General features: G+C 42.2%; 1 protein-coding gene across 1 annotated transcript in view; it reads right to left on the bottom strand.

Moving 5' to 3' along the window:
• Nucleotides 1-7,229, bottom strand: part of f13a1b (coagulation factor XIII, A1 polypeptide b) — a 33,963-nt gene extending 26,734 nt beyond the window's left edge. The window contains exons 1-2 of the mRNA XM_079491699.1: nt 7,181-7,229; nt 551-777 (exon numbers count right to left, since the gene is read on the bottom strand). Of these exons, the coding sequence (XP_079347825.1) occupies nt 551-764 (214 nt within the window). The 5' untranslated portion in view covers nt 765-777; nt 7,181-7,229. The remainder of the gene's footprint in view (nt 1-550; nt 778-7,180) is intronic.
• Between the last annotated feature and the right edge of the window lie 8,220 nt (nt 7,230-15,449).

The raw sequence follows: 15,449 nt of genomic DNA, 5'->3' as shown, positions 1-15,449 counted from the left end.
AATCTAAATTTGCTGTCAAAAACAACACTGCCCCATCATCCTATCGAGCTTGTTTGTTGGCGTGTTGAGCGTGCTGTCGTGGCACAAGGCCCAGGAAATGTGTCTCAGGCTGCAGAATCTGCCCTTCACGTGTCAGTCATGTTGTGCAATGTTTACTGGAAGCTGGTCACTCTGACGTCAGCGTGTGGGGGCTTTGAATTATCTTTTGAAGCCAGGGAGGCACAGAGACATTTATTATTATATTAAGTCTCTTCCTCTTTTTGTTGAGTGTTGAGTGTTTCTGACCTTGTTTCTTAATTATCACCAGTTACTTTTCAGTTCAAGTGCGAATCACTGTAGCACAGGCTGGATATATTGACACATCTTGTGATCTGGAACAGCACTTAAATAATATAAGTTAAAAATGAGATCAGAAGCACGCACACACACACACACACACACACACACACACACACACACACACACACACACACACACACACACACACACACACACACACACACACACACACACACACACACACACACACACACTCACACATCATCATCACCTGTTAGGGGTGGATATCCTCTTGGACCTGGAGCGACAAAGGGCTCAAACTCGGGAATGTCCGCCAAGTCGTCATTGGACATAGCGACGGGGTCAGTGGTGCGACCGCGGTTGGTCAACTTGGGACGGGGGCCAGAGGGAGTTGGAAGCACAGCAGAGGGGGCGGGCACTGCAGCTATGGCCGTGACGGCTTCTTCCTCTTGGTCTGACGACATGATGGTCACTGGACTGAGAGAGAGAGAGAGAGAGAGAGAGAGAGAGAGAGAGAGGACAGAAAGTAATTTAGACCTAAGTTCGATTCTACAAATGTCTTCTAAATCACCCCAATCTGAAAATATGTAGTCCCACCCAGGGACAGAAGCAAAGGTTTGAGTTAAAAACGTTGGCTCTGAAAGAATATATATTCAAAGATTTGCACTACATTTTCACGATTTTTCAAAAATAACAGACCTACTGTACAAGCTCGTAGCGCGGCACTCGGTGCCGCGCTACGAGCTTGTAGATCTGCTAGTTTTCAATAGCTAAACTATAACAATATGGCACCCTTTGTCCAAACGTGTTTCCCAATGTGTGTTAGGCAACCGTGCCTCAACCGTGTCTTGCTCAAGGGCGCCTTGTTGACCCAATGGCAGGAAGGGCTGCATGGGGATTGAACCCAAAATGGCCACTGTCAATCCTGAGCCACTGCCGCCCCTTACATGTGCACAATGTGCATATCTGCTTATTGTTGTTGTCCGAGGAAAAAAGCATAATGCAGGAAAAAGAGTCAATGCCATGCATCCTTAATGTCATTCAATGGCAGTCATAGATCTAGTCGAACAGATATCAAAAGCAGTAGATGACAAACAATATACAGTAGGGGTATTCATTGACCTGAGAAAGGCCTTTGACACTATTCATCATGAACTACTATTAAAAAAACTGGAAAGATACGGTGTAAGAGGAACTGCAAACTCATGGTTAAAGAGCTACCTTGGCGACAGAACACAATTTGTACACATGAATGGAGTAGATTCTGAAGAGCAAAAAAATCACATATGGAGTCCCACAGGGCTCTGTATTGGGTCCAAAGCTATTTATTATGTACATAAATGATGTCTGCGATGTATTGAAACAAATGAGCTGCGTCTTGTTTGCTGACGACACTAGTCTGTGCTGCTCAGGAAAACACCTGGATCAGCTCTTGGATACAGTACAAAATGAGCTTACAATATTAAAGAAATGGTTCGACATAAATAAATTGTCACTAAATCTAAATAAAACTAAATTCATGATTTTCAGTAATAGATCAATTAACAGAGAGGCTAAAATTATGATAAACAATGTGGAAATTGAATGAGTGTTTGAGAATAAATTCCTAGGTTTAATTATTGACAGTAAACTTAATTGGAAACCGCATATAAATAATCTAAGGACAAAATTATCTAAAACCATTGCTATAATGTATAAAGCTAAACCTATTCTAAACCAGAACTCGCTATATATGCTGTATTGCTCCCTCGTACTGCCATACATCAACTACTGCGTGGAGGTATGGGGGAACAACTACAAAACAACTATCCAGCCAATCTTTCTACTTAAAAAAAAAGCCATAAGAATTGTCACCCAATCTGATTATTACGCACCAACCAACCCATTATTCATTCAACTAAACACCTTAAAACTCCAAGATATAGTAGATCTAAACACCGCAATAACAATGTACAAGGCACACAATCACCTGCTCCCGAGCTGTATCCAAGAGCTGTTCTGGCCTAGAGAGAGCCGCTACAACCTAAGGGGCACTGCCATATTCAAACAAACAAATGCTAGAATAAACACCAAAGAGAGGTGCATATCGGTCAGAGGGGTCAAGCTGTGGAATGGACTGGATGACGAACAAAAAAATTGTAGTACAATAAATAAATTAAAAAAATGGTATAGATCAAAAACAATAGATACATATAGAAGTAGTTTTCTTGTTTTGTTTCGTTTTTGTTGTTTTTTGTAGTTCTTTTTTGTCTTGTTCCTGTTAACTGTTTTTTTCCTGTCTGTCTTTGTTCTTGTTTTTGCCTTGTTTTTTGTTTTATGTTGTGTTTGTTTGTTTTTGTTTTGTTTTATTGTTTTGTTTTTTTTTCCCTTCTGTTGTTTGCTTTGTTGTATTATTTTACCTATGAAAGTCATTTATTTGTTAGAAGGGTAGGCACAATAAGCTTAGGCTTCAGCCTACACCTTTTTGGTAAATATTTATTTTTGCAAAAAAAACACAAAGCAGGCACTGTATTGTTTTTAATGACCAAAATAAATAAACTCTACTCTACTCTACTCATAAGTTATTGATTTATTTACTAAAACAGTGTTTACCCACCAGGCACAGTTAGGCACAGATTATGCAGGGGTAAATGTTTTTCAAAAAGGGTGCGTGTAAACTTCCCGCCTATTTCACAGCATAAAATCACATAAAAGCGTGCATATGTTGCAACTTTTCACATATTTTGCATATTTCGCAACTTATCGCATATTCCGCATTCATCATTTTTCCACATATTTTGCAACTTCCCGCAATTTCACCGCATGAAGGGATTTTAGCCCGCTGCTAGACTACGTGCTATACTGTTCTGCCTCAACAAGTCATTGTGAATTCTCAGCACACACACCATGCAGCCGCAGGTGGACTGGCTGGCTGTACCCACCAAACATCTGCCTCACATCTGTCTGTGTGTGTGTGTGTGTGTGTGTGTGTGTGTGTGTGTGTGTGTGTGTGTGTGTGTGTGTGTGTGTGTGTGTGTGTGTGTGTGTGTGTGTGTGTGTGTGTGTGTGTGTGTGTGTGTGTGTGTGTGTGTGCGCGTGTGCGTGTGCGTGTGCGTGCGTGTGCGTGCGTGAGTTCATGCTGTGGCTCTCAGTTTTACAAGGGGAAGCGTGTCATTTTGAACAAAGCGCAGCATCAGCCATCTGATGCGTCCTATCACACATGCATCCATTAATGACTTACTGTAGGTTAACATTTAGAGGAAAGAAAAGGAACAAGCACTATCGAATTCTAAGCTAACGTCTGTTCATTAAAGAGGACTGTCCATAAAAGTGAACTTTTCAAAAATAGCAGTTTCTGTATCTTATTATTGGAATAAACCTCTTCAATCACACAATGTGGTTGCATTGTTTTTGTCAAGTAAAATGGAGGAGGGGGTAAAGTGTCTTCCCACAATGCCCATTTCCAGTAAAGAATCTGGTAAATTATGCACAGTTACTGTAGTGTGTATATACTAATGGTGATTTATTTTCATCCTGGTAAATATTGTCTCTGTAGTCTGTGTAGTTTTTGTGGTCGCCAACTTGGGACACATTAGCTAGCATAATAAAGAGGAGTAAATGACAGGGCCCGTCGTCCCCAGACAGACAGTTGAATCATCTGTTGTCTGGGGTTGGGGGGGTGGAGGGGGGGGGTGGAGGGTGCGCATTCTGTTTGAATTAAATCATTGCAGTCGTGATGTTAGAAATATTCCAGCGCTCTTACGATACATCTTGCTTTTGACGCTGTGTGAAATAAACTCAACGAACTGCCTATGCGTGCTGAGTGAAAGTTTAACTCACAGTCAGAGTTCATAATAAATTGGTCTGTTTATATACAGAGACAAATGTAGACAATTAATTAATGTTGTTTATAACTGTAGTTGACGTGCAGTTGTGTTACTGTAGAAGTAGTAGGTTTTTTTTTTAGCTGTATATAGTTGCAGTAAAGAAGTAGTAGCAGGATTACTAGGAGAGTATAGTAGTAATGGTTGTAGTTGTACTGTATAGCTATGTACAACGTTCCACAATCCATTTGCAAGTTCCCCCTCTTGGATCCAGTTCTTTTAAAGTTGTTTCCATGAAGCGAGATGCATGCTCAAGTGCAGCCGCGCTTCAATAGCTAAAGTATAACATAATGCTTAAAACACCAAAAGGGGTTCCCGGCCCAGAATGGGTTAAAGTTGTTTCCATGAAGCGAGATGCATGCTCAAGTGCAGCCGCGCCAGAAAGCTGTCTCGAGATCACATACAACGCCTATAAAGTGCTAAACTCTAAAAACATCATAAATTCACTTGATGGAAACAAAGACGTACTGAGTGTGACAAAGTGTGACTCAGTGTACCCTAACATGAAATGGCACTAAAATGACATCAATCACACTCTTGGGGGGGTCAACTTAGAAGCCACCACCCCACACACACACACACACACACACACACACACACACACATGCGCGCACACACACAGGGCATAGGGTTGTGTGTGCGTGTGTGCGTGTGCACGCATGTGTGTGTGTGCGTGCGTGTGTGTACACCTATAACACTGTATTTTTTTGTATACAGTATACGTACAGTATTTGCATGCATGTTTACTGTATGTATAATGGGGGTATAGGGTGGGCGATGCTGATTATATAATTATGTGGTAAGGGGGCTCTTTAACCATGAAACACAACAACATCTGTTTTCATTAAATCTATGTTTGGGACATATACGTCAGCTGTGTGGCACAAACACCTATTTGAGAAGGGTGGCTGTTACATAACATGGGTGTGTGTGTGTGCTGGTCTGGGAGAAATGTTTTTTGGGTGACAGGCCTTTAGCCCCGGTCGGTCAAGATATATAGGTGAGTCACCATGCATTCTGCACAGTGGAAGCACTGTTTACCACCTAGCCCCCGTACCTCATGTCGTGTGGTACAGTGTTGTTTTCGTCGACTAAAACTAAGACGAAAAATGTTCGTCGACTACCTTTTTTCACTGACGAAAACTAAATGGAAACTAAATAAACTAAGCCATGATGACTAAAACTAAGACTAAATGTATTGACAATTTCGTCAACAGATAAAAACTAGACTAAAATGTTAGGGAGGGACTAGTGGACAAGAGATCCAGTATAATATATTTTACAATTGGTTGCATGCTGAAAATAGCAGATCTACAAGCTCACAGCGCGTCGCGCTGCAACGTGTTGTGAGCTTGTAGATCGGCAGTGTAAAATCAGTCTTTATGACGGCATCAAGGCCTGCCAAAATACATTTTAGTCGACTAAATCAACTGTAGATTTAGTCGACTAAAATCTTATGACATTTAGTCGACTAAAACTAGACTAACACTAAAACATTCCAGGTGACTAAAATGTGAATGAAACTAAATGAAAACTATTGAAGAGACCATGACTAAAACTAAAATCAAAATGTGCTGCCAAAAACAACACTGGTGTGATATACATGCATGTACACTCACTAAGATCCACACATTCAGTCATCATTCCATCAGTCCGTCAGTCAGTCAGTCACTTGCTTACTTTCTCATTCATTCTTTTCTCTGTCTCTCCACAAACTCACTTAGTCACACACTCACTTGCGTGCACGGCCTCACACATGGCCGCATGCAAGCACGTGCGCACACACTCACTCACTCACTCACTCACTCACTCACTCACACAAAATTTCACTCTGTCTGTCTGTCTCTCTCTCACTCCTCAAGTTGACGCACGCACGCACGCACACACACATTTTAACATGAAGCTGAAAATGCTGAGTCAGGAGAGACTTCAAGGCTGTTGTAAAAAGCAGTTCTTAAGGAACATGCCTAGAGGATATTATTTTGGTTGCACCACATACCAGAACTGTACGTCATTGTAAATAGGGCACGATTACATGTAGTAGGCCTACAGTTCAGTATAAACACAATGCACGTCAATATAGATAGATCTCTGAATATAGACTTAGACAAATCATTTATTATAAGCATACACTCAATAAATAGTATTTTAGACACTCCAGGAAAATGGGTTTATGCGATAGCATAATTTACCGAATAATCAGCCAAATGGCACATGTTATGCAGGGGTACATTTTTATCAAAAAGGGTGCATAATCGTGCAAACTTCGCAAATTCCTGAAAATTTCATCGCATCAAATCACGCAATTTTGCATTATTATTATTATTTTGTATTAAGCAACATTTTGCAACTTTCCGCATAATTCGCAACGTTCGCATATTCACATTTTCTCATTTCTCATCATTCCGCAATGATTTAGCAAATTTCCTCATATTTCAGAACTTCCTGCAATTTCACCGCATAAAATCACATAAAAAACCTGCATATTTCATTGCAAAATCAAGGAATTTAGCCTGCAAAATCAAGGATTTTAAGCCACATAATCAAGGATTTTTTTCCTGGTGTTTTTCTGGAGGGTCTAGTATTTAGAACATTGTGGATTAAATATCATAATGTAAAAACAGGAACAAAGACCACAACCAATATATTTCTTTCACAGGATGAATGTGGTTTCAATACATGTAAAAACAAATTAGAAATTATTAAAGTGCCTTAACGTACTGTACACTAGCTCATTTTACAGAAATGTTACTGCCAAACTTGATGAGATGATTGGAAAAGTAGATTCAAATAACAAACACAAAAAACAAACAAAGTATGTGACTTTGCAAAACTACTTGCTGAGTATTTCAATTTATATGCAGAGGTGAAGTATCACTTAAAGTCAGTCTTGCATTTTTGGCATGCTATACTTTTGTGTTGTAAATACTTGTTTATGGAGTAAGTTATTAAGTTTGAGAGGGATTTTTGGTGCAAAGAAAAAACAACGTAACAACACATGCAGAATATGCACTCACCACAGTAAGAGAGCTGCAGTTGGAATCTGGGAGCCAGTCAGTCCTTTGGGGTCTGAGTCCGCTGCTCTGTAGTCTTCTGCTTTCACTTATATACTCGTCTCGGGAACTGCAAGTGTGTGTGTGTGTGTGTGTGTGTGTGTGTGTGTGTGTGTGTGTGTGTGTGTGTGTGTGTGTGTGTGTGTGCTTGTGTGCGTGTGTGCGTGCGCGTGCGCGCACGCGCGGGTGCGTGCGCGCCTTAGTTCAAGTCTATTGCAGGAAGCTCTCATGCAGCCAGTCAGGCTAACATAGGAACAGGGTGTGGAATCTACCATTTATGCAACAGTCTAGACTCTCTAGAGGGAGCAGAGAATGACAACCATATCAGTATGATTTCTCACTGTGATGCGGTACAGCTGTAACGCTGTGGCATGATGCTTTGATATGACATGTACTGTATGATTGATGTGTTGTAGTGACTTATGTTTTCAACTGGGGGAGAAATACGAGTCTGAAGAGATCTTGTTGTTCTGTTCTTGTTGTGTCTTTTTTTTGTGCTGTTGGTTTTAATTTAATGCTTGTAAAATCTTCAGGGTTGTGAGTGAGTGATTTTTTTTTAATTAAGTGAATGTTTAGTTTTTTAATGAATGTTAAAGCTCTATCCCATTTGTAATCATTGCTATAGAATATATAACACTGTTCAGAAACAGGAGTCTCCCTAGAAAATACGTTGCAGGTCAGGTTCCATTTTTATTTGATTAGGGGAGAGAAACATATACAAAGATAATGTATCAGCTTCAAATTCAGTGTTCCAGTTCCCAGAAGTTACCCTGACCTGAAAATGTATTTTCTGATTACTGAAGACTCAAAGAAAATTGTTACTGAACATTATAGTATAGCAATGATTGCTATAGTGGAATATAGAGCTTGTTTTACACCAGCTTGATTGTACAAATTGGTGTTACAAACCACATTGCAAATCGATAAATTATAAAATATGAAGGCCTCCAACAAGGAGTTTGTAGGTGTGGCCCTACTATTAATGTGGGTGGAAATCCACCAGCACCAATCAGCACAGCACAGTGGAGTGGTGGAACACACTCTGGCCAGCTTGATGAATAGTATGAATGCTGTGTCATTTTCTTTTCTCCCTCTACCTGAAAGCTATAGGCTGATATACATACATGTATGTATATGCATCGTCTCTTCTCATATATGCATTAATGACCAGTGTTGTTTTTGTCAGCAAATTTCTATTTTAGTTTTAGTTGTAGTCTCTTGAATCGTTTTCATTTAGTTTTAGTCACATTTTAGTCACCTGGAATGTTTTAGTGTTTAGTCTAGTTTGAGTCGACTAAAATCTACAGTTGTTTAGTTGACTAAAATGTATTCTGGCGGGCCTTGATGCCGCCGTAATGACTGTTATTACAGCCGATCTACAAGTTCACAACGTGTCGTGCTGCGACACGTTGTGAACTTGTAGATCGGCTATTTTCAGCATGCAACCAAGTGTAAAATGACTTATACTGGAACTCTTGTCCAGTCTAGTCTAGTTTTTATTTATTGACGATATTGTCAGTAGCCTATATTTAGTCTTAGTTTTAGTCAGCATAGCTTAGTTTTTATTTAGTTTTATTTAGTTTCCATTTAGTTTTCGTCAGTGAAAAAAGGTAGTCGACGAACATTTTTCGTCTTAGTTTTAGTCGACAAAATCAACACTGTTAATGACATCACTTCTCTTGATACCACAGTTAGTGGTTAGTTGGGGGCAGAATTGTCTGCATTATACCAGAGCATATATAGGCCTGGCCGATATGACTTTAAATCAATAACACAATTATTTCAAACGGTAGCATTTCTTCTTTGTCTTTTTTTCATAGTAAAAAAATCACACGCGTGTGAAGTGAGTGGTGCAACTCCGTGTGGGGTCCCCGGAAGTTCCAGACCCACAGGACCACGGCCAGGGTGCCGGCCCGGTTCCGGCAGGCCGCCCTACATCCGAAACGGTAGATAAATGAGATAGTTACCATCCCCGGGGGGGTCCCCGGAACATCCAGACCCCCAGAAATGCGCCCAGGGGGCCGGGCCAATTCCGGCGAGCCGCCCCACGTCCGAAACGGTTGAGAAATGACAGAGTTACCATGTGGGGTCCCTCTACTGTACACTGTACTGTACTGTCACTGTACTATACTGGCACACCCAAAATCATCATATATACAGTTAATATGTGCGTGTGTGTTTGTGTGTGTCTTAGTCTCTGACGCATCTAGGGGCCGCAATCTGCATTCAAAGATTTTCCTAGAAGCTTTGTCATTGGTCGATTTGCCTGTCTGCTTCCTGATTGGTTAGTCATTGCGACCGGGTTTGTTTTCCGACCAATGACAAAGCTTCTGGGAACATCTTTGATTGCAGATTGCGGCCCCTAGATGTGTCACAGAGACTACATTGTTTTTGGGAGCGTTCTACCTATCCCTCTATTGTTGGCTGTCAAAAAAAAAAAAAAAAAAGTCATTAAAATTGACATATTGCTTATAGCAGCTTTAAGGGGTTTATCAAACCAATCGATGATAAATCGATAGGTTCGTATAGGTTATCTCAAAATAACATTTCAGGCCCGGGCAGCTGGTGTAGCCATCTGGACACCTATAGGCTGCTAATCTCTGGCACTGGTGGACAACATGATCAACATGAAACTGTGCACACACACTCCCTGAATGCCAGAGCAGAACCTCTCTGCTCCACCTTGTTCACATCAGCCTGTTGCAGTATATGACCACCAGCAGGCCGCTTTTTGTCTCCACCAGGCCGAAGGCATGGGGAGAGAGTATGTTTTGCACTCCATCCGTGTGTGTGTGTGTGTGTGTGTGTGTGTGTGTGTGTGTGTGTGTGTGTGTGTGTGTGTGTGTGTGTGTGTGTGTGTGTGTGTGTGTGTGTGTGTGTGTGTGTGTGTGTGTGTGTGTGTGTGTGTGTGTGTGTGTGTGTGTGTGTGTGTGTGTGTGTGTGTGTGTGTGTGTGTGTGTGTGTCCTTCCGTCCATCCGTTACCAGCTAATCTCCGCCACCGTTGGCCCGATCCATGCCAAACTTTGCACACACACTCCCTGGATGCCAACGGCGAACCTCTGCCCCAAATATTCCTCAACGGTCTGTTATAGCGCCACCATTAGGCCGATTTAGGCAAAACTCGTACACATTTTATCCGTATACAGTACATCACACAATTCGGTATACACTATCTCCATAGTCATGTGATCAACACGGATCTGCACCATTTGCACCATCTTCCATCCTGATTGGCTAAGATTGGCTTCCACATGATTGGCCCGTTTTGAACAAAATGCCACAAATCACAAACACTGTGCAATTTCCGTGAAATTATACACGCACATTTCCACTAGGCCGAGGACGACATGCCACTTCATAATCACCCTCATGGTGGCGCTATAACATAACAATTCCTGATTTTACCAACAACTGCATCGATCTGTGTACATCTTTGTATGCACTCCCTAGAGGCCATGGAACACTCCCTAGAGGCCATGGAACACTCCCTGAGGCCATGGAACACTCCCTAGAGGCCATGGAACACTCCCTAGAGGCCATGGAACACTCCCTAGAGGCCATGGAACACTCCCTGAGGCCATGGAACACTCCCTAGAGGCCATGGAACACTCCCTAGAGGCCATGGAACACTCCCTAGAGGCCATGGAACACTCCCTAGAGGCCATGGAACACTCCCTAGAGGCCATGGAACACTCCCTGAGGCCATGGAACACTCCCTAGAGGCCATGGAACACTCCCTAGAGGCCATGGAACACTCCCTAGAGGCCATGGAACACTCCCTAGAGGCCATGGAACACTCCCTAGAGGCCATGGAACACTCCCTGAGGCCATGGAACACTCCCTAGAGGCCATGGAACACTCCCTAGAGGCCATGGAACACTCCCTAGAGGCCATGGAACACTCCCTAGAGGCCATGGAACACTCCCTAGAGGCCATGGAACACTCCCTAGAGGCCATGGAACACTCCCTGAGGCCATGGAACACTCCCTAGAGGCCATGGAACACTCCCTAGAGGCCATGGAACACTCCCTAGAGGCCATGGAACACTCCCTAGAGGCCATGGAACACTCCCTAGAGGCCATGGAACACTCCCTAGAGGCCATGGAACACTCCCTGAGGCCATGGAACACTCCCTAGAGGCCATGGAACACTCCCTAGAGGCCATGGAACACTCCCTAGAGGCCATGGAACACTCCCTAGAGGCCATGGAACACTCCCTAGAGGCCATGGAACACTCCCTGAGGCCATGGAACACTCCCTAGAGGCCATGGAACACTCCCTAGAGGCCATGGAACACTCCCTAGAGGCCATGGAACACTCCCTAGAGGCCATGGAACACTCCCTAGAGGCCATGGAAAAACGTTTTCCCTGCATCCCTCCACATCTGCCGGTTATAGCGCCACCATGAGGCCGATTTCTGCAAAACACATTGTTTACATTAGTCGCACAGATTTCATCCAAATCTCACGCAAATCGGTACACACGATCTCTGTAATCATGTGATCAAGTCGAGTGTCTTGGATTTCTCAGATTCTACACCGATTGGCTAAGATTGCCTTCCAAAGTTTTCAGGAGTGGCCCGTTTCATTCAAAATGCTGCACATGTCCTGATGATCCAGAATTCTATCCTCAGAGATGCTATGAATGATCTGGCTCTGCATTTCTTCAACAAAATGAAGAAAATTATTGCAAAAAACAAACAAACAAAAAAACTCCTAAACATTTTGCCAAACATCACACACACTCATATCCACCTGGTGGAGACCTGTGCCCAGAAGGGCACTTTTTCTAGTCTAATATCATATTAGATATTAATCCCACAGATTTTGTCCAAACATAGAACTCATTATCGACTAGTCTTAATTGTGATGAAGTCGTATCTGTTACATTTATCATTATTATTCCATTCCAATTACCTATATGATTGGCTTTCAAAGTTTGTAGGGGGTGGCTGTTTTGCACAAAATGCAGCGCCCAATTGCTGCATGGGAAACATTGGACCCACATTCTCATTAAGTCATGGAAGAACCTCCAATTTGTCAAATGTCTTTGAACCGTATAGGTTGTACAATTAATCAACATCTTTCTTTTCCCCTGGATTCCTTGGATCATGACTCCAATTATAGGCCCCGTTTGCGCCGGATTACATTTTCTTCCATAGTGTTTTTTTCAAAACACACTTTTTTTCTACAAATCCTACAGATTTAGTTCAAAACTCACACAAATCGTTACACATTATTCTCTGGGGTCACGTGATCAAGATATATACGTTTGTTTTTTCAGATGGCATTCCAAGTGGCTATGACCAATGTTTGCGGAGCCTGGGCCTTACTTCTTTCCTCCTTGTATGTACTTAGATAAGATAAGATAAGATATTTATTGTCACTGTATGAGACATACAACGAAATTCTGTTTAGTGCATCCATAACACACAGCAGTATCAACAGAGAGAGAAGAAAAAAAGGACAAAGAAAGAAAAACACTGATGGAGCAACTTCATGGCATAAAACTGTTAGTCCGTCATATAGTCCAGTCCAGTCAAGTCATCTCAATCCATTAATTAATAAGAGCACTATAATGTACCGTTAAAAATAGTAAAATACACCAATAAAATCATAAGTAGATAAAATAAGGGGGACCACACAATCACAAGATGAAATAGATGGAACATTTAAGGTTGTTTGTCACAGTTCCACTCAGCCAAACACATGGACTTGAATAGCTTAGTGTTTTGTAAGGACCAGGTGAGAACTTGTCATATCGGGTCCTTCATTCTCTCTCTCTCCACCTCGGCCTCCTAAACCTCGCCCCTTGGTTGCTACATTCACTGTACATTTATGTTAAAACGTACTTTTTAAAACCAGTCTGTTCAAGTTACTGGTGACAAATCAAGGCTGCTAATTTGGTACCATTTCTAAACAAGGGTTTGGTTGTCAAACCTCTGCATTATGGAGGAAAGACTGAATCATGGAGAAGGTGAGCTAATAGTGTGCGCGACTGTGTGTGTGTGTGTGTGTGTGTGTGTGTGTGTGTGTGTGTGTGTGTGTGTGTGTGTGTGTGTGTGTGTGTGTGTGTGTGTGTGTGTGTGTGTGTGTGTGTGTGTGTGTGTCAGGCGCGCGCGGGTGTGTATCGTGAGTGCATGTGTCGTGCGTGCGTGCGTGCGTGCGTGCGTGCCAGTGCATGCATCTATACATGCATGTAGAGCTGTGTGTGTGTTTGTGTTAGTGTATGTGCTTGTGCATGTGTGAGTGCGTGCGTGCGCTCACTGTAGTGCATGTCGACTGGACTGGGCCATGAGAACATGTTGTACAGTACTGTGCATGTGGCCAAGGTACAACCACACCGTATATTATGTCCACAGACACGCTGAAGTGTGTTTGGCTACAAACACAATACACCGATTGAGACCCGTTGTGGGGGGAAAAAAACATGCCCTGCGAGGACGATGAGGGACACGAAATAATTCTGTCTTCATCTTCATGCCCATGCACGTTCCGGGTTTAATAAGTTTGCCGTATTTTGAATCCAAATTACAGTGACGTCGTGCTTCAAGTGACATTACATTACACAGCTTACTTTGTGTTTGAAGTGATGAAGTCGGTGGTCAGTGGGTTCATTCAAAGAAATATCGCATTCAAATGTATGAAGTATGAGTATGATTCTGAAGCAAGCATCATGTGCCTTAACCCATTTTGACTTGAGGAGGATTTAAAAAAATGTGTTCTAAATCACAGTTTTCTGAAAAACCCATGTTTCTATGTCAGTGGTACTCAACCTTTTTCATGTCAAGGACCCCCAGAATTATCTGTATTTGGCTGCGGACCCCCATCTGAATATATGTTGTTCCAGGGACCCCCCAGAAGCAAAGATTTGAGTTAAAAATATATATTCGAAGATTTGCGCCACATTTTCGGGATTTCTCAAAAATAGCAGACCTACAAGCTCATAGCGTGGCACTCGGTGCCACGCTATGAGCTTGTAGATCTGCTATTTTTCAATAGCTAAAGTATAACATAATGCTTGAAACACCAAAAGGGGTTCCCGCCCAAACTGGGTTAAGCCTGTTGTGGCCCAGCTTAAAACCCAGGAGAAACAAAGCCCACATTGTGTTCACAATTACCACACTTTTTTACCGCATGACTATATTAGAAACGTATCCTTATTAAAGGTTCACCGTGCAGTAATACCTGCTGGAACGTGTTACCACAAGGGCATCTGCCCCGCAGTGTTTTTACTGTTTAGACTGAGGAAACAAAGCTACAATATAATACCACCTGCTTTACCACAGAGTCTGGAGCAGGAAGCTCTGCAGCTTCCACTTTCACTGGTGTTCATTCTGCCGCAGTGGAGGAAAGTAACTCAGTACTTTTACTCAAGTACTGTACTTAAGTACAATTTTGAGGTATTTGTACTTTACTTGAGTATTTCCAATCTCCAGTACTTTTACTTCTACTCCACTATACATCTCGGAGCCAACATTTGTACTTTAAGGCTGAGCTCACACCTTTCATGCAATTCTCTGTGCTCGTTGGGTGTTGTGTCATGGCCGCCCAGCGGCCCAATGCATTTCCAATGGAGGTCACATGGTTTGACCCAACATTGTGTTGTGTGAGGGGGAGGGGCGCAGTCGTCCGCCCCTCCCCTACTCCACTACGATTATTTGAAAACTTTAGTTACTATAGTTACGTTGGCGATTTTAAAAACATACATTAACCACTTCAACCCTGTACATTTCGGCCATTTGAAAATAGCCAATCTACAAGCTCACAATTGTAGATAGGCTATTTTCTACACATTTTGAACTTGTGAAATGGGACATTCTGCAATATGAATACTTTTACTTTTAGTACTTTAAGTACATTTTTATTCCGATACTTTTGTACTTTTACTCAAGTACATTTTCAATTCCGTACTTTTACTTGTAACAAAGTAGTTCTAAATTGCAGTATTGGTACTTTTACTTAAGTAAAACAATTGAGTACTTTTCCCCCCACTGACCCCTGTATACATACAGTACAGTAGGCATGGATAGTGCATGGTCCTGTAAGTGTGTCTTCTAACAGTGGTTCCCAAACTTGTTCATGTCAAGGACCCCCAAATTGACATTTATTAGCCCGCGGACCCCCATTTGAAAATACATGCCAGGGACCCCCCCATAAGAAGAGTTTTACGGCAGTGATCCTCAACCCGTTTAATTTCAAGGACCCCTCAGTTTGACATGCATTAGTCCCC

Source organism: Electrona antarctica, assembly GCF_951216825.1.
Source record: "Electrona antarctica genome assembly, chromosome: 21".
Taxonomy (NCBI): Eukaryota; Metazoa; Chordata; class Actinopteri; order Myctophiformes; family Myctophidae; genus Electrona; species Electrona antarctica.
Note: the sequence above shows the minus strand (reverse complement) of the source record. Positions and strands in the feature narration are given on the sequence as shown.